Here is a 22,207-nt window from a genome sequence, read left to right as displayed (position 1 = left end):
AGGATATGCTCAAAAGATCCACCGTTCGCTTCAGCAGACATTAAGACTTGTCTATTCGCTTACAGCGTACTCTCTAAGGCTCGGGCTTGCCTTTCTATGTCTCCAAATGGTATTGATGGTTACTTATCGTCACGCTGAGCAAGCTTAGTAGCCTACACTAGCAAGGAGGAGCGAGTACGATGTCTTTCTTCAGCGGCATATGCAGTCAAATCCCGAACAGCTAGTTGCTTGATAGACACACTTGCCAGTTGGAATTTTACATCCGCAGTTTCCATCATTCATTTATGGCCCTTGAGTAGTTCATGTGGTGTAATGGCAGCAGAAAGAAGTCCAAAGAGCAGGATGATGTCAAATGGCCAAAGTATATCTGAAATATGTCTCCTGATATACAAAAACAAAGAAAACCTGGAGCTTCCTGGATATCTGGGGCTTCTTCGACAAACTCAGTGGTGTTTCTGGCTCTCGATAAGCTCCAGTGCGAGCCGAAAGTCGTTCGTTCCTCGGGCATCAATAATCCAAGACAGTTACTTTGTTCATTATACCTGTCTAGCCGAAAGACTACGAACCTCAAATTCACATGTTCCTTCTTGTCAGAGTCGTTTGGAACAACTCGAATATGCCGTATAACTCTGAGAAGCCGCCACACCGGTTACATACATTCAAGGTGATTACAACAGAATGAACGCTTCTTACGTCCACAGAAACTTTGTCTTCTCTGTATGCTGTCCTAGTTACCGCAACCACTAATCCTCTGTTTCATAATCTAGGGCTTTGATTGCCCATTAGGACAACAACTACATCCCAATGGATGACAGCTTCGAATGTGGGCAGAGCGGCGGAAGAAGAACCATTCCATATGAGCTCCATTACTCGCTTCGAGATCGTTTAAGGTCAGTCTCCTCAGTTACACTGTCTTTTGATTCCCGTCTTCTTCGTTTTGACGGCGAAGTTTCTCTTCCAGATGGGTCATCGGGTGACTTGTTTGGTGTATGCGTGCCGTGTCGTAGAAACTGGGTAATGACCGACTCCGTGCCGATGATGTTTGAAGATCCCTCAACGGTCATCCCTGCATCGATCTCCAGCATGAGTGGCCTCGGTCGTCCGTTTTCGTCGATCATTGGCAACCCTGTCTTTCAATCTCGACCTTGAATGGCCTCGATGATCGCTCTTGCCATGGAGGACGCCTGCTCTGCTGGCGAGCAGGGCAAAGAAATGAGGTTTCCGTCGCTAACTACTTCGATCCGTCTTGAAATTCTCAAAGACATAAGCGATGGTTTCTCAAGGTCATCGTCAACGATAGTATCTGGAATAGAATCGAGCTGCTGGAATGCCTCGGAGCCGCCACTTTCTGGAGAGAAATCGTGACCAGGGAAATATGAAGTGAGGTTTTCAATGGTTCTTGTTCGAGTCGACGGCGTATATGCAGGTGGCTGCTCTAGTTGGCAAGAGTCATTGCTTTTAGAACTGTCCAGGGCATGGAATTCTGACAGCACGACGAGCCCTTGTGATTGGGTTCCTTGATTCGCAGTCGTCATCGTATTAGATTCGTTAGATAAAAATAGGCTATAAAGCAGAAACTTGAGGCGGCTGTTCTTGGTCTCTTGGTCGTTCTGCCGGCTATGATTTCAAGTGCTAATAGCAGTTCCGAATATGAAGAGAAGTTGAACGGGTAAAACTCGTATGATGCGCTTGCAGTTGAACATATATGTAAGAGAAAGAGAGAATCATATATGTATATATCTTAGGCTTGCTAGACATAATGGAACTGCAGATGCACAACTGGATTCCGTAGTGGAGGAAGAATGCATCCGGCATAAAAAGCGACATTGATGTGTCGGCGTTACATGTTCAGCAGGTGGATGACACAGTAAAAATACTGAAAAGAAACCCGGCGAAACACACAAGGCCCTTACGTCGTAACGGCTCATAGCAACCATTCATCAGCAATTCGTAATCCCCCGACTGCAGTTGCCATACTTCACGTACATTTGTCTGCGGATATACGATGTACGCATCTGTGGCATGTCGCAGCACACCCTTGACTAGGTATCTTACCAATGGCCGAGCTGAACAAACAGGGAAATTTAAGACGGTCATCCCAATCATCTGTATGACCCAGCCCGTGTGTCTTTATTAGATCACATCTTTGCAGCTAGATTCTTGTGTTCTGCCTTGAACTCAGAGTTCGCCGTAAAGACAATTCCAAGTGATAGTGCCTTGTATTGTTTATCGATAGCATGATTAATCTTCAAAACCTTCAAGTACACGGAGTAGATGCGCCTCCGGTCACTCTGTGTCAGCAGCATGATGGCTGTAAAACGGGCTCGGCGATGTCCTAGCCGGCCAACCATAGCACCCGGGTTCAAACTCCGAAAGCGCGGCGAAGCATACGGATCGTGGCCTTTTGTGGCTGAATGGCTTTGCCTTACCTCATTGCTCTCCCCGGAAAACTGCATTGCTGATGGCGTGGAGCAAGGCAGACGAGGAACAGCGTGCCAACTCCTCGTCACATTATGAACCAGCCCCTCTGTCCTTCGACCTTCCGGCATAACATTCTCCCGCAAGACCCCCTTTCCACTTCTGTGGACCACATCAATCCTGCCGGACAACCATTTCTAGGGTCGACGAATAGCCTCGGGGCGAGTTAAGGCTACAGGACGAATCTAGTCAGGTATTGAGACGGGCTCATCAAACAGGCGGCGCACACATGCTGAGGGGCCGTTATACAACCAGCCGAGTAACATGTGATCCATTGACCACTAGGTAACGAGCTCGGTAAAGAAAGCAATACAGATATGTGATATGTATGGCACGTATACATCGAAATTTCGGAAATACTTGAGCTCAAATTCGTCGTTGTATATGGTCGATAGACTGGTCTATAATGCCATGTCATGAAGCCGTAAGAATAAAACCAACCCCCTCCACCCAAAATGTGTCCCACCTTCGTCCATTCACCGTGGCGTGTCGTAGCAAATTGGCCGACCCCTGTATCCAAGCACCAAACGCCGGTCATCTGATAATACACATTGCCAATGAAGAAAAGAAAAAATGAGAAACAAAACTCTCGCGGCAAGTCGTCTATTTGTTATGCCAGATGAAGTTGCGCAACGAGTCCCACTCACTGCTCTGCTGGTAAATGTACGTCATACTGCTACGCAAGCTGGGTTGCAGATCGGACGGGTGATGGCGGAAGAGGTACATGACCATAGCCCAGCTCGTACTAGCGAAGACGGGCCAGGCATAGTAGCTGATCTTAGTCGAGAGGTCCTCGCGGCTGACGAGGGGCAGGCCCTTGCCAGGGGTGACGGCGAGGCGGGCGAGGGCCAGGACGACACGCGCAAAAACGTAGATAACGATCTGCTGGTTGACACTCGAGATCTTACCGCTTCTCGGGGAGCGGCCGCCGAAGACGATGTAGCCGCCCAATAGGCCAGCGAAAAAGGAGTCATAGGGTCCTTCCTTACCTGGCGTGGGACCGTAGTTCTTGAGGAGGTACATTGTAAATTTGTATATCGTCGCGAACTTTGCGAGGTTACGGGCATGGGTTCGGGTCGCACGAAAGACGAGGCCGGCCTTCTGGCGGAATCTGTGGGGGAATGTGTTAGCACCTGACAATAGCCTGTCCCATTTCAGGGCTTGGGGTACGGGAGAGACGTACGTTCCCGAGCGGAAGAGGAAGATCATGCTGAAATGGTCAGAGAGTCAGCAATGGCAGGCACTTAGAGGTTTAAGGGTGGCTATCGCTACATACACAAGCGCATGAGGGAAGCGGACTTTTGCACCGTAGACTGCTCCATTGCGGGCGCCTTTGACGACGGCAAGGATGTCATGGTACTTGGGGTCGAGGATGATGCGCTCAATTGCAGCCTAATTGGCGTCAGTTTTCAGGGACTCTTTGACACCGCTATTTGACAAGCAGTGGGCCTACCTTGAGGCCATCGAGAGCGGCGAGCGACATTTTGGCGGCGGGTTGGTGTGGTTTGTTGTAGTTGTGGCTAGCCTCGGCAATGCACGTCGCTCCCGAGTGGATGATGCCAGTTGCGACAGTGGGAGTCGCTCTTGGTAGGCGTGCTTCCGCTCAGCGCATGAGGATTGCAGCGGGTCTGAAAGGCACAGAAAAAGAGTGACAGCGATGTTGCATGCACAAGAAGTAAATGGGAATGTTGGACCGGAGGAAAGGGGAAGGGAAGAGAGAGAGAGAGAGAGAGAGCGTGTGTGTATGTGTGAGGTGGTGAATGGTACCTCGGTCCAGGCTCTTGGACGTCTTCGGCTTCTGGCGAGTCACGCTGCATCACGACCACAGCACACGTTGAACCCCCAGCCCCAGGGTTCCCCCACATGCCCCCTATGACGCAAGGCCAGCGCGCCGCTAATCCCTCCGGGGAATGTCCGTCTGGGGAAAGTCTTGGTGTTGCTTTTTAGCATGTGACCTTGAAAATCAGAGGCACATTTCCGTAGAACAAAAGCTACACGGCAGTGATTGACAGCACAAAACATTGTGGACTTCACGGACCCCCAGCCTGTATTGCAAGCAGCTACCTTCATTTTCACATGTGTCCCTTGCTTGGCAGAAAAAGTTAGCAATCGCAAGTAGGGCACTGTGTGAAGACAAAGCTAACTCCTACAGGCACAGTAAACCGGAGCATCTGACTGTTCTTAGCAGAGTGCTTTGACAGTTTTCTTTACAGAAGAGAAAGACAATGAAATAGACAGTGTCTCAACTCCTTGATGATAAGTTTGTATGTGTTGAGGCAAACAAGCATTAGCCCTCTGTTATTCGCTTGTAAGATACAGGAAAAGAGCGACCTACCAAACAAGATAAGGCGTAGTATTCCTCACTCGCCTCATTGGTTACCGTTTGGCTAGTTTGACCATTGCTTAAGGTGAGCTTGCCTTTCGTCCCTTCTCGAAACCGCATTGCGCGCGGCGGCTATATTGGCAATAGGGTGGCACCCAATCAACTTGGGAATAGTACCATGTGAGCCGAGGTCATCCGTGGCTACACTAAAACTAGGTCTTAGTCAACCATAGGACTGGCGTTTTGTATAATATGCGTTTCGCTTAGGAAGTTAGGTGCTGGGAACATTGACAGTCACTCAAGGGGCTCTACGGATACCAAGAAACTCGTGAATGCAGCTTTCAGGGGTGTCGTCTCTTTTCGCCAGCCAAACGGAACCTTATGCTGAATTAGAAAAATTAAACAAGCCAAGAAGTCGCCCAGGCCGTTGGTTTAGATGTTTCCAATCAGTACTTGTGGACTAAAGAACCGTGCTGACGACGAGTAGCAAACGTAACCACCAACATACCGATCAGTAATTATCCCGTATTTGCGGAAAGGTGCGTGTAACACTCGCCTAAAAAAACCCTCACCCAGAGTCTGCTGTGCTGTGAAGACATTGGCATGCATTGGATATTGTGAAGGATAGTCAGCCAAAATCTGTCTATGACAGTTGACTGCAGCGCATTAAATTGTTAGGTTATAAGACAATAAGCCCTTCCTTCACCTGCTTCCACCCGTCACCATCCAGCCTCACCGCTAAAGGTGATGAATGCCAATAAACAATAACAAATTTTTTTTCAGCATGGACGCAGAGAGCAATAAAAGACGCAAGAAACGGAATTGGGGAAAAAAGCAAAAAGAGAACATTGAAAGGGACGAGACTCGAACTCGCGCGGGTTGCCCCACCAGGAAACAGATGTTAAGCTGACCTTAACCTGGCGCCATAACCAACTCGGCCACCCTTCCATGTTGCGCTCGCCCGGTGTCCGACGGATTGCTCCACCGGATCGGACGAACTTGCTGTGGTTGCATTGGAAACATCCCATAGAGGAATCAACCTCTCGCACACCCTCTCCAACCACAGGTCAAAGTGCGTGCCGCTAATCCCGACAACCCGACAGGACGGCGTCAATGCCCCTCCTGTTGCCTCTTTCCTCTTTTCCATACTAACCTCCCGCCACCTTGCAGGGCGGACTAGAGCCTTTTGACTAAAGTTGAATTACACATATATATACACCCCTAGGTCGGAGGTTTTCCAGAAAGTAACTCCTTGCTCACGGGACCAATATAAGTCTTCATAAGCCGATCGTCCGCCCGTCGCTCTGCATGCCATACCGTCGAGAGACATTGCGTGGTTGCGTGTTGAGAGTTCTGCTTCGTTTTACTCCGCGGGAAACAGGGTACCGCGCAAGCTACTCATAATGAGTACAAAGTCACACCACTTTGGGTCACGATTAATCCAAATATTGTAGTTGAACGGTGGAGTTTGATAGTCCTGGATATCCTTGTCTCTATTGATGATAGCTAAATGGTTTACCCGTCTGCAGCTTTCCGAGACCCAGCTATTCTGCCTGTCCCAGTCCTGCCGCATCCTTCTTCCCCCTAACTGCGCAAGAAATTGTCGGCCAGAAAACCAGGAAAGAAAAGATGTTGAAATTCTTTTGTTTCCCCGTTAACGCCAATGTAGATGCTTTGCTTATTTGGTGTCCCCTTTCGAACAATGCGAAGGGTATCTTCTCATGATGCATTGCTCTTTTGTGACTTTGAAAAAGAAAGAAAAAAGAAGTTGCAGGATATGATCCTAATCCTGCAGTGTCTTTGTTGAAAGACGCCACCACTCCCTTGTTCCGATTGTTTTTAACACCGTTTGACAATATCAAAAAATGACCCTACCAGAAGACCACGCCCTGTGTCTTGTGTATTGCCTTTACCCCGAAAAGGCATGAAACCGGGATTCGTTGAGAACCGTACGCCAATGTTGAGTGCCTGTCCGCATGAATATCAAAACTATTATAAACGTCTAGGTCGTTGCAATGCAGGAAGCTTGTTGAAGAAATCCTGCTCTCAGTCCAGACCGAGCTAGCTTAGAACTTGAGAGTCTTGGGCTGCTCCCAGGTGAAGGACTGGTTGGTACCGAAGTGGCCGTTCTTCGCGGTCTGGAGGTAGATGGGACGGTCCAGGCTGAGCTCGCGGACGATGACACCGGGACGGAGGTCAAAGTTGTTGCGGATGATCTCGACGAGCTCGTCAGAGGTCTTCTCCGAGGTGCCGTAGGTGTCAACGTAGATGGAAAGGGGCTCGGCGACACCAATGGCGTACGAGAGCTGAACGAGGGCACGGCGGGCGAGGCCGGCGTTGACGAGGGACTTGGCGATCCACCGGCCGACGTAGGCAGCGGAACGGTCGACCTTGGAGAAGTCCTTGCCGGAGAAAGCACCGCCACCGTGGGCACCCCAGCCACCGTAGGTGTCGACGATGATCTTGCGGCCGGTCAGACCGGCGTCACCCTGGGGGCCACCGATGATGAAGAGGCCAGAGGGTTGGATCTGGGCAGAAATGTCAGTAACAGTGTCGCGCTATTGGTATGCGGAGAATGGCTCACGTGGTAGATGGTCTTATCATCAAGATACTTCTCAGGGATAACCTTCTTGATGATCTTCTCCTTGATCTCCTTGCGGAGCTGCTCGGTGGTGATTTCCTCGGAGTGCTGCGCAGAGACGACGATGGTGTCAACGCGCAGGGGGACGACGGCGCCGTTGTCGTGCTTGTACTCAATGGTGACCTGGGTCTTGGTGTCGGGGCGGAGCCAGGGGAGAGTGCCGTCACGGCGGGCAGCGGACATGGCAGCGTTGAGCTTGTGAGCAAAGAGGAGGGTGAGGGGGAAGAGCTCGGGGGTCTCGTCAGTGGCGTAACCGAACATGATGCCCTGGTCACCGGCACCGAGCTGCTCGAGAGCCTTGTCGTAGTGGAGACCCTGGGCAATATCGGGGGACTGCTGCTCAATGGCGACGAGCAGGTTGAGGGTCTTGTAGTCGAAGCCCTTGGCGGAATCATCGTAACCGATGTCCTTGACAGCGTCACGGACGACCTTCTGGTAGTCGAGCTTGGCCTTGGTGGTGATCTCACCGAAGACCATGATCATACCGGTCTTGGTGGCAGTCTCGCAAGCGACCTTGGAGAGGGGGTCCTCCCGCAGGCAGGCGTCGAGAATGGCATCGGAGACCTGATCGGCGATCTTGTCGGGGTGGCCCTCACCGACGGACTCGGACTATATCGGACAAGTATAAGCAGGGGTTTTCGGCTTCACCGCCGACAGCAAGTGCGAGGAGAGGGATTTCTTACGGTGAAGAGGAAGTTGCCCTCGTTGTAGTGTTTGCGGCTGGCAATGCCGTTACCGTTGATACCGTTGGGAGACATCTTGGACGGGGATGATGTGAGGGGGGATGTGGGAAAAGGGTGTGTGAAGAAGGGGAAAAGATGGTTGAGGTAGAGAAAGATTCGGTGGGTTTAAATCTACCGACGCGGGGCTTCGAGGGGCTATAGAGATAGCAAGCGGGACAGGGGAAAAAAAGCTACTTCTGTCATCTATGGGTCAGCCAGTGCTCTCTCTCTGTGCATTTGGGTCTGGTGGGGTCCAAATGTTTGTCGCGCGGGGTCTGGAAGCTCAGGGCAGAGCCAATCACGTACCTTTGGAAGTATGGGGAAGGACACAGAGCAAGGCGAGGCTTGTGGATGTAGAGGAGGAGAAAACGATTGAGAGGATGAAAGGAGAGGATGCGGCCGTTCGGGTTTTAAAAGAAATACGGGAGACCAGAGTGGTGGTGCTCGGGGACGGGATGGTTGGGAAGAAATTCTCGCTCACTCACTCCTCTCTGTGGCCGAAAGCTCGAGCGGATTTGACACATTAGTCGCGGGAGACACTGGCCGAGGGCCGGAAGGAACGGTAGGTACCCATGTGGCCATAGTAGTTAGCGTGGCGGAGGAGGTACATTCACCGGCCGACCCCTCCATTCTGATGTACCAACCCTGTCGAGGGGGAAGGCCCAAAATTCTCCAGATTGCGCCATCCTCACGACTTTCCTCCCTTGACCGCCTATACAACAGTTCTGTGTCAATATCCGTACCTATGCATGAGTGAATGGTACATTGGTGACAGACGGTAAAAGTATGCCCAATGCAGAGGCCACCCAACGGCACCCGTGGCCCCATTGCGGGCGGCTTGGTTGGTGGTTGAACAGAGGGCATGCCAGGGAAGCTTTCGGATTTCCACAGCCACCAGGATACGCACCCAACGGGAGCAGCGGTGATCGACTCGCCGAGGGAGCTCAGGCTTCCGCTGTTTCGTCCAAGACTCCAAGGTAGTGTACACCACTGGCAGCGCGAAGAACCTTAATTTCAATTGTAAACTTTGTGAGGAGGTGCTTGTGCCGGACCGAAGACACATCGTGCAATTCCAATGGACAATCACGGGGCTTGGAACTCTCGACGGCACCTTTTTCTCGTTAGCCCTGACACTGGGCATATGTCGAGCTGTTCACCAATGCATTGTTCCAACCGACCGGTGCATTCCACGGCGCGCGTAACTCGACGCTGCCTGTCTATGGCACGGCATATCAACGGGGGACGCGCCGGCCGCCCGGCGACATTCCACCATATCTACTACCTTAATCCGCTTCGTATCGAGGTCCACCGTTGTACTTGTGGCCTCGGACACACCCTTGATACAGAATTTGAATTCTTAAAGCACGCCGCGACCGCGAAGCTTCCCATCCTCCGCCCCGAAAGCCTCTCTGGGAATGTTATGGTTGAAGCTTCAGGCGGTAAGAAATCCCTGCCGAAACAAGAGCTAACTAAGCTCAACGGGGAGCTAAATTGTAGGATATCCCTGAAAAGGCCGGTGAAAATATGCCCCTCCCGTACCTTGCACGTGCGGGCGGCATTGGCCCGTAATTCCGCTGTAAGCCTTCCGCAAGCTGCGCCTATTGGGGGCGATTTGGTTATCTCTTATCGCCAGCTATCGCAACCGCATGGGGGCCGCAATCGCAACCGAAAGGCAAAACTTTTTTTTGTACGTTTCCCTTGGGCTATCGCTGGGCCGACAGGCGAGTAATTACACTCCGTTATGAAAGACGAATACCTACCGCCGTACTAGGAGATGCAAGTGATATATCGTTCACTCTCCTTTTGCTTTGCCACAAAGCATCAGACTTTAGCCCTTCGAGTCAGGCTGAGGACCCAGAAGTGGCAAAAAAAAAAAAAAAAAAAAAAAAAAAAGGGAAGAGGCCGATCAACAGCGACCCCTAGACGCGCACCCGTTCCTGCATGGCGGGGTAAATTTCCATAGCAAGAGACATCATTCCTTCCTCCTCCAAAACTCTGCGACAAGTGACTCTGCCGATCCTGAACCAAGGCCACCACCATCACCTCACGCCGCACAATACCCAACCAAGACAGAAGATAGTACACGAGCTTCCGATTCCTTCTGACTCTTGCCCTTTACATTACTGCCATACGGCCCCTAGCAAATCTCCGGTTCCGTTCCTCCCTACCCAAGCCATCATGTCCAAGTACGGCGTCATGGTCATGGGCCCTGCTGGGGCCGGCAAGGTGAATATCCATCTCTCCGTGTCTCCCTGCCTCCCCTATCCTTCTTCTGGCTCTGTTTCTGGCTCTTCAGGCCGCAGCCCGATCGGATGTCTCGTGCAAGCCCTGTCCCGTGCGTCGGCCTCGACGACCGGCCGACCGGGCCGCCTGGTGAAACCTGAAAATCCACCACCGTTTCGTCCCGAAGCCGACCCCGAATACCGGAAAGCTAACCGCCTCTTCTTCTTCTCCCTCCCTTTAGTCCACCTTTTGTGCCTCCCTTATCACACACCTAAACCTTAACCGCCGCTCCGCCTTCTACGTCAACCTCGACCCGGCCGCCGAGTCCTTCGAGCACGCCCCCGACCTGGACATTAAGGACCTTATCTCTCTACACGATGCCATGGAGGAGGTCGGGCTCGGCCCTAACGGCGGTCTCATCTACTGCTTCGAGTTCCTCATGGAGAACCTCGATTTCCTCACCGAGGCCCTCGACAGCTTAACCGAGGAGTACCTCATCATCTTCGACATGCCTGGCCAGATCGAGCTGTACACCCACATCCCCATCCTTCCGGCCCTTGCCCGCTTCCTCTCCCAGCCGGGCTCCCTCGACATCCGCCTCTGTGCCGCCTACCTTCTCGAGGCGACCTTCGTCGTCGACCGCGCCAAGTTCTTCGCCGGCACGCTCAGCGCTATGAGCGCCATGATCATGCTCGAGATCCCCCACATCAACATCCTGTCCAAGATGGACCTCGTCAAAGACCAGGTGCGCAAGAAGGACATGAAGCGCTTCCTCACGCCTGACACAGGCCTCCTGGACGACGATCCGATGGCCACCGCGGCCACGGGGGGCGAGCCGGACGACGGCCGCGGCGAAGTCCACGACCGCGACCTCGTCATGCGTGGCAGGAGCTTCCAGCGACTGAACAGGGCCGTTGCGGGCCTAATCGAGAGTTTCAGCATGGTCAACTATCTGAAGCTGGACAACACAGACGAGGACAGCGTCGGCGCGGTGCTGAGTTACATCGACGACATTATCCAGTACCACGAGGCGCAGGAGCCCAAGGAGCTCAAAGACGACGAGTTTGACGAGCCCAGTGACGACTAGCCCACGCCGGTTGTATGGTCTACATGGATCGTCTGGCAGCATTTCTGGGGTGTTTCAGTTACAAGAGATACCATTCCAAAGAAAGAAGAAAAAAAAGTTCTGAGGCCAAAGCGAAGAAAAGAGGGTCACGAGAGGGGGAAAGTATCAGCGTAGAGAGGGTTATGATTGTTTGCATAGCGTTGGCGTTGGTATTGATTAATATCCACTGAGCCGTCCATAATCGTGTTCGGCGAACGTTCTCGACGTTGGTCCCTCTGCTGCTGCATGTCGTACCGCGTATGCGCATCCCAACCCAGCTTGAAGAAGGCGAAGACTATGCCCACCTCCAGCCGTGGTCTTGTTTATCCAGTCTCGTGCCTCACTATGGCGGTGCTGTTGCTTCTCCGCGGCCCAGTCCACCCACCAACCAACCATCTCCAAATGCGTGTCGTAACACTTTTGCGTATATCAGCACATCCTGGCCCTCAAAACGCGTCTTTCCCTCGGGGTATATCCCACCATTCGCCTGCCAGCGATTCCCTCCTTCCCAAACCCCCGTCTTCCGCTGCCCATCTCCGCGGCTCGGCCAACCTTTACCGGTACCTGCTCCCCTGCACCTGGGTCTCCTGCTCGTACCTGTTGTACTCGCTGACCCAGACGTCCTTGACGGCCGCCGCGAACCCAACCACCTTGCCGCCAACGACGACGGCGTCCCGCGCCGTCTCCCAGACGCCTCTCTGCCACACGGCGGCGACGACGACGACGACGCTGGCCCAGAACGCGAGCCGCAGGATCAGTGCCGTCCAGAAGGCCACGACGCGCCGGATCCAGTTGAGCACCACTACCGTAGCGGCCAGCAGTGCCAGCAGGATAGCGAAGCTCACCAACTCAGGCGACGAGTGCAGGAACCCGAGGGTCGCGTCGACGGCGGGCGCAAGGTAGGGGTAAAGCTGGTCGAGGGCGCGCGAGGCCGCCGACTGGGCCTGGGCGCGGAGCTGCTGGAGTGGGGACGACGGGTGCAACGCGTTTTGGTGGATGAATTCGGCGGCATCGGGGGGCAGGAGGGAGCGGAGGAGGAAGTTTGCGATGGACGGCTCCGCCATCTTGTTTTCCTGTGTGTATATGTGTACACGTATGTGTGTATTGTATGTTTGTGTGTATGTATTTTGTGTCGTTTTTTTTTTCTGTCTGGAAGAAACAGTGTCGTTGTAGTCGGCCTTCTTCGCTCTGGGTTGAGGTACAGGACTCCGTGGTGTATTTTCTCCTTTGGCTGGCTGTTGGTTCTTGCTTGCTCTATGGGGGCCGTTGGCTGGTTGTGTCGCGTGCGCGCGTATATGCAAGAGTTGGAGGCAGGCAGGTATAAAGAGTGGGTTGTTGTAGGCACTGTGCACGGTTGGAACAGGGAGGGCACAGATAAGACTTCGCCGCTGGCAGGGCTTGCTTGTTCTCGAAGAGGCCGCGCAGCAAGACAGAAGGACTGAACAAAGCCGCGGTGAGGTCTTGTTGTCTCTTGTGAAGAAAGGAAGGAGGGGTGGGGAGTTTGGTGGATTGGACCCTTAGAGAGCAGAGTACGAGCACACAGGCAGGCAAATGCGGTGTGCGAAAGGGGGAACACTACGTGCAGTTCGCCAATCCTTTCGCGCCATTTTAAGTGGGGAAATAACGGCCGGGTTGTTCTCCAAGCATGTGGGAGTAGATCAACCGAGAGAGGTCCGGGTCATCATGGTTCGGTCCAGAGAACAATGCTCGCGGAACTGACAAACCCGACTATCAAAGGATGTCTGGGTTAATCGCTCCAGATCCAGAACTACATCGATACGCATCTTGGTGTTCGATGAGTTCCAAGGTCTACTATTTTCATTCTTTGTTATACTCATTTTCAACCCAACCTCAACCACAGTAGTGAACTCCCAGCCAATGAAATCAGCATAACTTGTCACCTCAGAGGATGAAGATGTTTCCAGAGGCCTTAAAGTCAGAAACCCAAGTCGTCAACAACAGGTGGTCCACAATCTAGTTCTGAATCCCAGCCGTAGTCTCTCCTTACAATATATTCCGGCTTTGTCTATAATCTGACTTATTATTGACGAGCTAAAGCACCCTATAACCTCTCCCTATATCTACTTACTTACTCCTTGACTATGCTTGATTATCTTGCTCACAAAACAGGCGCAGGTGACAGTCGCAAGTTAGCGGTGAAAGCACTAGAACATCTTGTATTGCACAAATACTAAGACAACTTCTCAGTTCTTTCGAGACTAATAATACACACTCTTGGCTCAAGACAGTTCATACGCTGAGTCTTGTTTCCTGTTGACAAAGGGAAAAGTTGTTGAGCAGGTCTCGCAAAGATACCCAGCATTTGAGTACAAGAAGAGAAAGAAAAAGAGAGCGACAAAAAGAAGAAAGTGGAAAAGGTTAAAAAAAAGAAGGGTATCGAAATTGAATCTAGGAGATGAAATCGTCATTTGGCCTGCTTGAGGTGCAAGGCCTCCTCCACATTGCCCCGGCCCCTATAGACCGACTTTCCCTGCGTTTCATTTGACATTATCAGTTACTCATTGACGCCAACGTCAATGCCCTAGCTTGACGGTAGTATGCAGCTGGGCCCTTGTCACGGGCTGGCGTCGGAAATCCCCTCACGTACGTCGTATAAATGGAAGAAACAGTGTAAGAAGAAGAAGAAGAAAAGACAAAGAAAAACGACACGGCTTTTATGAGGTTTCGCCGATGCCTTCCAGAATCCGGCGCGCCATGTCGATGCGCCTCCTGTACATCCGATTTTCTGACGAGGCCTTGCCAGCCTCGCTCATTGCGAGCACGCAGCGTCCCAAGCTGGCTACGGTGCGCTCGATCAGGATCTGGTCTTCTCTAGCCAGCTGCTCCATGGGGGCAGGCTGATCCGGTGTGTGCATGCTTTCCTTGTCGCAAATGCTCGCAGCCTCGCTCATCAAGGCATCCGAGATGGTCCTGAGTTCCAGATCAGGAGAGCCCTGAGGGGTGAGGACACCAACGCTGACACGCGCCTTGCCCGCCAACGGAAAGCTTCGATTGGTGCCTGTCGAGTCGAATGAGGCACTCCCTGGGCGGTGACCCATGGTTGCCTGGGTGGTCATCGGCCGACGAAAGACCGTCGAACCGGCGCGTGCTCGACCTCGTAGTTTGTCCAAAGCGTCTTCGCCGCCCATGTTGCTACCGTTGATCGCTCGCTTGGCCGTTGGCGGGCTCTCGGTGCGCTCGCTGATGGGGCTGATGCTTGGGGGTGTGAGGATACCGTGCCTCAACTCCTCGCTATTATCGCTAGCGCTTACTCGACTGGATCGGCCATCGTGTGCTGTGGCGAAGGACTCCATGGTTGAAGTCGTGTCCCCGCTGCCCCGTCTGTTGTGTGCGATCGGCTGCACCGGCTCGTTGGTGACGATGGGCCCACGGGTCGTTTCGATAGAACTCTCGGAAGTAACGCTACCATGGCGGTTTCGGCTGAGGGTGCCCATCGCGCTGTGAAGGAAGAAATGCTCATAATCGAAGGCATCTTCGCGGTCCTCGTGAGACATGAAAGTCTGCACAGTATCATGGTAGAGTGAGTCTCCGCTATCACTGTCATATCCTTCCCCGCCCTGGACTTGCACGCTATCTTCGAAACCGTCCTCGGTTTGCATGTCAGAGATGTCGTCGTCAACGGCCTCATCATCCTCCACATCCTGGTTTGACTCCATGGCATTAAGCGCCTTTTGCCTTTCTTCCTGCCGGATGACATCCTCCACAGCGTCATAATCTTCAGCTGCCGACCCGTTATCTGCGACCAATGGTTGTATCGTCTTGGGTCCTTCTTCTGGCTCCTGGACCCGCCCGTCAACGCTCACCGCGTCCCCATTCCACGGACTCTTTTCCGAGCTAGCAGCCAATGGCTCCGGCGATTGTGGCTTCTGGGGTTCTGCATACCACTGGTCGACCTGAGCGTGAGTAAAAGGACTTGGGGTTCGCAGGCTCTGCATGCTGCGTCGTCGCATGCTATCGGCACGTGCCTGTTCTCTCAGAGACGAGATCTTTCCTTTCAGGTCCTGCACCTGATCTCTGATGTCGCGCATTTGCGCAACAGATGCAGAGCGTGTCAGTGGCCTATCGCGACTCGCCAGGCTGAACGCTGGGCTTAGGAGAACCTCCCGGTTGCCGCTGTCGCTCCCTGAGTGAAATTCCTGCGTCACCTCTTCTTCTCCAAGGGGTTCCAGACCAATTTCTTGTGCGATCTTGTAGCGCGAGTGTCCCTCTCCTCCAGAGTTGAGGCGGTCCGATGCCGATTCGTAAGAAGCCTTACGAACAAGAAGCGGTTGTCGGTATCCACCTGCTGCTCCCATTGCACTGGCGGACCGTTTGGGAACATTGCCTAGAGTGTTTGCATCAATGTTGAGCGTCGTGTCACTCAACATCCTTGCATGCCCGTGAGCAGACATCGGAGAGGTTACAGACGAGGCAGACCTCGGTGGAGGAGAGGGAGTTGAGTGGTTTCCGTCGAAGGAGGACATTGAGGGAGTCGAGATGCTCAATGAACTCCGCGCTCTTGACAGATTACCTTCCATTGTCTGTATGCGTTAGTAAGCGACTTGTGAAGGAACTATCCATGGAGGCATACCGTGAGCCTCCGTTTAGCATTCGCTAGAATTTGCTCGGCCCGGCGACTTATAAGAGAGGTGGAGTATGTTTTGGGATCATCGAGAGGTGGCCTCATAGGTTGCAACTTATCCTGTGTTTGGTGAACAGGCGCCTGCTCAACATAAGATTCCGCCACACTCTCTTCATCGTCGCCCTGGAAGTTGCTATCGTCGACGCTCATGGCATCGTCAAATCCCGCGAACAGGGCGTTTTGGTCTTGTGTTGTAGTGATCGTGCTTGTGGAATCAATAGAGGATCGCCGTTCACGCGTCGCCCGCGCTGCTCGTTGCTTGAGGGTCTCTAGCACTTTTGTGGGCGACGGATATCGCTGTTCGTCGGCGCCCCCATTTTTGGGTCGGGACCAGATGATGGAAGTCGGGCGCGAAGCTCTGCCGGGTGTGCTCTCCGCCTCCGTGACCTCACCAATGTCAGACAACATGGTCCCGTTGCCATAGATGATTGGCGTTGCAGGGGTGATAGGACCAGCGACAAATGCGGAGGGTGGAAATTGGAACTGCATGTTCATATCGACGGCATGCGCGTTCTTCCACATGGTTAGCGGAGAATGGGATCGTTCGGGAGAAGGCGAGCGATCGTAGTCGGGGAGAATCATGTCGGGATTCGTCAGCGTAGGAGACGCAGGCCGCGGGGGATACGAGGACGTGGAGCTCGAATGTGCGTGGCCCGCGTGGGCGTGTATCGTCTGCATCGCCATGATTGTCGATGGGCAAATTTGGCAAACGATCAGGTATCGGCCGTGTAGCTGCCTGAGCGGATGTTTATCTTGGCTCCAGGCGTTGAGTGTGTCGTTATGGCTGGCCGTGAGGTCGAGACGCAATACGAGCTGGTCCCCAATGGGCGGATGGGGCCTTTTTGGGGCTGCTGATAGCTGCGAACCTTTTGCGGCGCGGAAACCTCAGCAGTCGATTACGTTTTCGTCAAGCAACAGATGATGGGACGAAGGCATTGAGCAAATTTTGGGCAGAGCGAAAACCGGTACCCCAAACTTTAGTCCGGCCTGTCGTCCGTCCGTCCGTTCGTGGGCTTGGATGGATCAAGGTTGGGATCCGGGCCGAGCGTTCTGAATCGGTCTGCAATTGGATCAGATGAATTCTGACGTGCTACAAACACGCAGCGAGAAACCGGGTGCCGTTGATGCCACGGTCAAGATTGAACACTAGGTAAGTAGATTGGCAGTAACGTCAACTGGGGCCAGTTCATCCGGGGCTTGGCTGTAGATAAGTGACGGTTATGTCGTGGATCTGCTGGACGCTGGATGGGAAAGGCGTGGCAGCAATGGGACGGCCGTTTGCGGCAATTGAGGTTTGTTGTATGCAAGCGCGGCCCAAGCAAACGGACTGCCGCGTCCGGGAAGATGGCTGGGACAAAGTGGCTCGGATTGCCGGATTGTTGTTAATATAGGGAAAGGATTGCGTTCGAGGACAAACGGCTGACGAAAATATTCTGTGGGATCTTACTTCCCCCTTCTTTTCCTCCTCTTGCAAAAACGTTGACTGACGAGGTAATTACGGCTTTGTCGCGAGGTTTAAGGGGCTGCAGATGGTGGTAGGTACTGTGCGTGGAAAAGTGGTTTGAAATGGAGGATGAAGAAAGTTTAACCAATGAGGTCGGTCGCGTAGGTGTGAGACAGACAGTGGGTGTTCTCTAGCGCCTAGCCTGTCTCTCGCTGAAGTGCAGCAGCAGCAGCAGCACGTCGTGTTTCTCCTTGACCAATCTGCGTTGGCCAGGCCAGTGAGATAAGACACTTGAGAGGGAGGGGTTCTCTGCAAGATGGCTCGAGAGTCGATGGTCCTGGACGTCAGTGCAAGGCGGGTGAGGTATCGATTTCGGGTGGTAGGAAGTTGCGAGGCGGGTGGGTGAGTGAGTGTACGGATAGGTAGATGGTTTTTGGGCGAGGTGAGCGCGCAAGCCTGAACCAGGTCGAACGGAATGTTATTGAGTTTGTGCTTGCAGTATCCGTAGTACCCAAGAGTATTAGTATAGGTAGAGTAACTGACCGGTTAACAAGACTCTTGGCACGTCGATCGACGAGTGGATGGTGTACACGAGGGATGGTTGCAGTATTACGGATATTGGGTGCTGCTACCTTCAGACTGACGATCGAAGGAAGCGTCTCATCTGGCACTAAGGGACTCCTCTTGTCAAGGAAGGCCTGCCGCGTGGCATTATCCGGTGTTGACTGAGGATGTCAAGACCAGGCGTGTCGTGGTCTGGCCCTCCTGCCTCCCCTGGCTCCCTCTCCCCCGGTCCCGTCCCCTGATGTCTGTCTCGCTTCAGGCACAGTCTATTCCGCCTCTTCATTCGCAAGATCAGAGCAGGACCCGAAGCCGCTCCAGAGAACAGGGAACAGGCATTCTCCATGTCCCAGCAACAATGCTCCCGTTCGTACATGGTGAAATTTTCCTAATCTCAATCTCGCGCTCATGCAGAGAAGGGGGTCAAGCCTGGCTCGCACTTGGCCCCTTGCTGCGACACTACGTACAGTACACTACCTACCTACCTACCTACCTACACGACGCATCAATGCATGGAAATTTTGTTACCTACGCCGGCTCGGCTGCACTTGATCTTGGGAGTAGCCCATCTTAGACAAGCGCCGTTCCTTGCCTTGTTCGCTGCCGCTTGTTGCTTGCTTTCTGCAGCTTCTGCCCCGCGGTGCCCAGGGAGCATGCAGAGTTGAAACGCCGTGATGATTAAGTAGGATGAATGGACCCGATGAATAAACGAATTGATCCTTATCCCGTTCACTCTGAGAAATGGCCAGCGGATTGGTACGGAGCCTATGTGGACCGTGAACAAAAACCCCCTCCCAACTCGGGTTCGAGATTAGAAGAACGAAAAAGAAGAGAAAATGGTAACGAGGGAGCAGCCGCTTTGTCGGTGCTGCCTCTGTCCTGGTCCTGGCCGTTCCACGTTCCGGTATTGGAATCTGGAGCTGTACCTGTATCCGTACCTGTATCTGTACCAGTACCAGTACCAGTACCTCTGGGCTCGCAAGTATCCGCCCAAGTGAGTGCAATGCCAGCCATTTCCTCTCTTGTGCAGTGGGGTCTCGAGAGTGTGCTGGAACCTTGAATTTCTTTTTGCATGCAGAAAGAACCCTGACGTCTCCTGGCTCTCCTGACTTCTCACGGCACACTGTACGTACTGGGCTGGTGATGTCCGCCAGCTTAGTTTCTCCCGTCCGTCCCCGCTTGCCATTCGGCCTTTTTTCCATTGCTTTTTCTCATTGTCTTTTTGAGACGAACCCGTCCGACCCTCAAGTGGACTCTCGGCTGGGGCAGCAATGACAGCTTCAACACAACCTCACCGGTGACATGTGGGGGGTGGATCTCGTCCGTTCGGCACTCTGGATATCCCTTTTCACTGCTGATTTGGGCCGTCAAGGTATTATATCTAGAGCCTGCATCCCCCCCAGGGCTTTCTGGTCTATCAGCGATTGGGAATCCGAGTTGATGTGGGTGAAATGAACAACCGAGTCTTTTGGGTTTCCTGGAACCACGGTACTGTACAAATACATCAGCCTGTCTATTCTCGGCTCGCATTTCGGATGCACTGTGTTGCACTGGGAGAGCCGGGGGGAAACCCTCACCAAAGTCCACCACTAGATCTGGATGGCACCTCAGCTGTTTCCATTCCATGGCTTTCATCTTCTTCGGCATATCCTATGACGCCATGTCTGATCAAACTCATGCAGACCCATGGCCAATGTGCTGCTCATTAGCCATTAGCTATACCCTTCCCCCCTTTCATCAGCCTGGCAGTCTTGGTCTCCTGTCGCATTGATACCTCGGCGCCGAACCAATCTTCAACAGCGCTCTCATCTTAGACGGATCCAGTGATCCATCGCCTCTCGCTTCAGACCGACGAAATCCCTGCAACGCTCAGCCCGGTGGACGATGTCTGGCGTAGATGAGACAGGTGTCCCGAGAACTTGGGGAGCGAATCTGGCCCGAGTCGTGAGGAACATTCCACTCGGTCCCATCACTGTGGTTGCAGACTAGCCAGAAAAGGCCCTGCCCATGACTGGTGGCTGACCGACTGACGCCAAAGTCTCTTTCGAGCGAGAGCGGGGGGCGAATGAGTTGAATGATTTACACACTTCCCCATGCAGCCGAATAATTGTGCCAACGATGAGGCGCCGCGCCCGGATCTCGTCGCCTATCTCGTTCGATCTTGGTCTTGATCTTCATCTAAGTTGAAGACTCCCTCACCAGGAAGCCAACAGTTGCATCCCCCGAGACATTCCTTCAACCATAAACCGTCCCAGCATCGCCAGTATACAGACATGGCTTACACACATTGACCGTTGCATATCCCCGCCATGCGTTAAAGAATGTCCAGGGACCGGATCCGCTCCTTCTGTCTCAGATGCCGTCCGGCAATACGGCTGACGACAACAGTGTCGTCGCGAACGTCACGGCCTCTATCCACATGCTAACTATCATCACCTCAGATTTGACCACCGAGCAACGCTTTCAAATTCAACGTCGTCCAGCTGGGGCGGGTTGTGATACGGGCAAATGCGCGTTTCCTTTCTATGTCGAAATATCCTGGATATATCCGTGTAGTCTATTCTATGCCTTATTCTTTTTTTCGTCTTTGCCATCCCTTCCATGCAAATCAGTGATTCTTCCCGTGCGGCTGATCAGGTATAAACAATTCTCAATGCCTTTGTCTACCTTTTCATCCAACCCAAATGTGCCATAACAATTCCATGTGCGCGTTTAACCCTCGGTGAAAGCCTCGCTCCTAGCCTGCGCAGTGGAGGCGTCCTCGTTGCCATTGTCCTTAGTCGTAGGACGGTTGGCGATGAGACGCTAGCAGCAGTCAATACCTTCTTCTCCGATAAAGCCTTTCAGATGGAGGGGGTTAACCTACCACCAAGTTTCTCAATAAGCACGCAATGGTAACCTTGCCAACCGACGGGACATAGATGGCGGCCTTCTCCTTGACCGTAGGGGCGTCGAAGTTACGGAACGAGGAGAAGTTGATGCAGACAGCACCCTCGCGGATGAGATCGGTCGAGATCTTGTACTTCTCGCTGGGGACCCCGCCGATGATGACATCGCTGATGGGCAAAACCTGCTCCAGACCCCAGCCCTCCTTGTCCTCTACCTGGTGGCGGATCTGCTTGATGCCCTTACCGCGGGTGAACAGCTGAACGCCTGTGATGTCGACCGAGTACACCGTGGCGCCGTCGTTGGCCAGCAAGGCCGCCAGTGGACGGCCGTTGACCTCGGATCTGTTGATGACGGTGATGGTCTTACCGAAGAGGCGGTTGCCGTAGGCAAGGATCGGGTTGTAGATCTGGAGGTGCTCCAGAATCTTGACTACAGCAAGGGGCGTACAGGGTAGGATGGACTTTCTCAGGTTCTGGGGCGGGTCTAGGAAGCGGACGTTGTGGTACATGTTGAAGATGTGCTTGTGGCAGAGGCCCTCGACATCCTTTGCCAAGGAGACGGTCTCCTGGATGTACTTGTCATGGGTCGGGTTGCCCGGGAAGATTGGGTAGTAGACGATGATGCCATCAACCTTGTCATCCTCGTTGGCCTCGGTGATCTTGTCCTCGAGCTGCTCCTTGTCGACCCGGCGCAAGTCAAAGTCGAAACCGCTGTGAGAGAAAAAACAAGGCGTCTGTCAGTACCTCTACACTTATTTGTTCACTTTGCTCAACGAACGCAAAACGTAAAGCCTGCGTGACGGTGGGGTCGGCCTACTTCTCGACGCAGGTCTTCTGAGACCACTCAGCATACTGCAGAGCAGCCGGGTCGTCGTTGGCCAGAAATGCCACCAATGTGGGCTTGAAGATGCCGCTGCCCTGCACCTTTGCGAGGGTGTCGTGGACCTCGGCCAGGAGGCGCTTGGCGATGGTGTCGGCCAAAATGACCTTGCAGGTCTTGGGAGCTACTTCGTTGGAGGCCATGTTTACAAACAAAGATCCAGGACCGGTTCAGGTATTCCTTTTTCCATGTTATTCGGAGTCCCCTTAAACACTTGTGAATACTCACGGTGGTCTGGGCTGGAGTGAGTTGCCCTTCGGCGTCTAACCTCCAAATTAGTACTTATGAGATGCCCCACCA

General features: G+C 53.2%; 8 protein-coding genes and 1 non-coding gene across 9 annotated transcripts; 2 read left to right on the top strand and 7 right to left on the bottom strand.

Annotated features, from left to right (window-relative positions):
- Positions 1-967: 967 nt before the first annotated feature.
- Positions 968-1,535, bottom strand: LY79DRAFT_692899 (uncharacterized protein; the record flags this gene model as incomplete). The annotated part of the gene is made up of 1 exon (XM_060564774.1): positions 968-1,535. The coding sequence occupies one exon, from the start codon at positions 1,533-1,535 to the stop codon at positions 1,134-1,136; it is 402 nt and encodes a 133-aa protein (XP_060418617.1). The 3' UTR covers positions 968-1,133.
- A 1,284-nt stretch (positions 1,536-2,819) lies between these two features.
- Positions 2,820-4,265, bottom strand: LY79DRAFT_539344 (peroxisomal membrane protein 24). Its single transcript, XM_060556811.1, has 4 exons — positions 3,932-4,265; positions 3,755-3,870; positions 3,662-3,688; positions 2,820-3,589 (listed from the first exon to the last, which is right to left on the bottom strand). The coding sequence occupies exons 1-4, from the start codon at positions 3,959-3,961 to the stop codon at positions 3,082-3,084; spliced, it is 681 nt and encodes a 226-aa protein (XP_060418616.1). The 5' UTR covers positions 3,962-4,265; the 3' UTR covers positions 2,820-3,081.
- Positions 4,266-5,650: 1,385 nt separating this feature from the next.
- On the bottom strand, positions 5,651-5,749 carry LY79DRAFT_t39. Its single transcript has one exon. It is a non-coding gene; the product is annotated as a tRNA-Leu (tRNA).
- Positions 5,750-6,620: 871 nt separating this feature from the next.
- LY79DRAFT_320191 (methionine adenosyltransferase) lies at positions 6,621-8,317 on the bottom strand. The gene is made up of 3 exons (XM_060552403.1): positions 8,126-8,317; positions 7,386-8,051; positions 6,621-7,329 (listed from the first exon to the last, which is right to left on the bottom strand). Exons 1-3 carry the CDS (start codon positions 8,198-8,200, stop codon positions 6,868-6,870), a joined length of 1,203 nt encoding a protein of 400 aa, XP_060418615.1. The 5' UTR covers positions 8,201-8,317; the 3' UTR covers positions 6,621-6,867.
- Positions 8,318-10,149: 1,832 nt separating this feature from the next.
- Positions 10,150-11,617, top strand: LY79DRAFT_539331 (GPN-loop GTPase). Its single transcript, XM_060556810.1, has 2 exons — positions 10,150-10,390; positions 10,629-11,617. The coding sequence occupies exons 1-2, from the start codon at positions 10,343-10,345 to the stop codon at positions 11,472-11,474; spliced, it is 894 nt and encodes a 297-aa protein (XP_060418614.1). The 5' UTR covers positions 10,150-10,342; the 3' UTR covers positions 11,475-11,617.
- A 429-nt stretch (positions 11,618-12,046) lies between these two features.
- Positions 12,047-12,556, bottom strand: LY79DRAFT_576224 (uncharacterized protein; the record flags this gene model as incomplete). The annotated part of the gene is made up of 1 exon (XM_060559774.1): positions 12,047-12,556. One exon carries the CDS (start codon positions 12,554-12,556, stop codon positions 12,047-12,049), a length of 510 nt encoding a protein of 169 aa, XP_060418613.1.
- Positions 12,557-14,044: 1,488 nt separating this feature from the next.
- LY79DRAFT_320120 (uncharacterized protein) lies at positions 14,045-17,223 on the bottom strand. The gene is made up of 2 exons (XM_060552402.1): positions 16,084-17,223; positions 14,045-16,033 (listed from the first exon to the last, which is right to left on the bottom strand). Exons 1-2 carry the CDS (start codon positions 16,816-16,818, stop codon positions 14,168-14,170), a joined length of 2,601 nt encoding a protein of 866 aa, XP_060418612.1. The 5' UTR covers positions 16,819-17,223; the 3' UTR covers positions 14,045-14,167.
- A 3,079-nt stretch (positions 17,224-20,302) lies between these two features.
- LY79DRAFT_320071 (uncharacterized protein) lies at positions 20,303-20,915 on the top strand. The gene has a single exon (XM_060552401.1). It carries the CDS (start codon positions 20,496-20,498, stop codon positions 20,832-20,834), a length of 339 nt encoding a protein of 112 aa, XP_060418611.1. The 5' UTR covers positions 20,303-20,495; the 3' UTR covers positions 20,835-20,915.
- Positions 20,852-22,050, bottom strand: LY79DRAFT_576222 (tetrahydrofolate dehydrogenase/cyclohydrolase; the record flags this gene model as incomplete). Its single annotated transcript, XM_060559773.1, has 3 exons — positions 20,852-20,944; positions 21,006-21,738; positions 21,845-22,050. The coding sequence occupies 3 exons, from the start codon at positions 22,048-22,050 to the stop codon at positions 20,852-20,854; spliced, it is 1,032 nt and encodes a 343-aa protein (XP_060418610.1).
- Between the last annotated feature and the right edge of the window lie 157 nt (positions 22,051-22,207).

This window comes from Colletotrichum navitas (genome assembly GCF_030913465.1).
Source record: "Colletotrichum navitas strain CBS 125086 chromosome Unknown LY79scaffold_6, whole genome shotgun sequence".
NCBI classification, from domain to species: Eukaryota; Fungi; Ascomycota; class Sordariomycetes; order Glomerellales; family Glomerellaceae; genus Colletotrichum; species Colletotrichum navitas.
Note: the sequence above shows the minus strand (reverse complement) of the source record. Positions and strands in the feature narration are given on the sequence as shown.

Bases quoted from the DNA above. Each gene is read 5' to 3' on its own strand.
- LY79DRAFT_539344 (XM_060556811.1), bottom strand. From the start codon at position 3,961: ATGTCGCTCGCCGCTCTCGATGGCCTCAAG. The intron at 3,871-3,931 runs GTAGGCCCACTG...GACGCCAATTAG, and splicing joins CCGCTCTCGATGGCCTCAAG to GCTGCAATTGAGCGCATCAT. The intron at 3,590-3,661 runs GTACGTCTCTCC...ATTCCCCCACAG, and splicing joins TTCCTCTTCCGCTCGGGAAC to ATTCCGCCAGAAGGCCGGCC.
- LY79DRAFT_320191 (XM_060552403.1), bottom strand. From the start codon at position 8,200: ATGTCTCCCAACGGTATCAACGGTAACGGCATTGCCAGCCGCAAACAC. The intron at 8,052-8,125 runs GTAAGAAATCCC...TGTCCGATATAG, and splicing joins AGGGCAACTTCCTCTTCACC to TCCGAGTCCGTCGGTGAGGG. The intron at 7,330-7,385 runs GTGAGCCATTCT...ATTTCTGCCCAG, and splicing joins ATGATAAGACCATCTACCAC to ATCCAACCCTCTGGCCTCTT.
- LY79DRAFT_539331 (XM_060556810.1), top strand. From the start codon at position 10,343: ATGTCCAAGTACGGCGTCATGGTCATGGGCCCTGCTGGGGCCGGCAAG. The intron at 10,391-10,628 runs GTGAATATCCAT...CCCTCCCTTTAG, and splicing joins GCCCTGCTGGGGCCGGCAAG to TCCACCTTTTGTGCCTCCCT.
- LY79DRAFT_320120 (XM_060552402.1), bottom strand. From the start codon at position 16,818: ATGGCGATGCAGACGATACACGCCCACGCGGGCCACGCACATTCGAGC. The intron at 16,034-16,083 runs GTATGCCTCCAT...TAACGCATACAG, and splicing joins ATGCTAAACGGAGGCTCACG to ACAATGGAAGGTAATCTGTC.
- LY79DRAFT_320071 (XM_060552401.1), top strand. From the start codon at position 20,496: ATGCCGTCCGGCAATACGGCTGACGACAACAGTGTCGTCGCGAACGTC.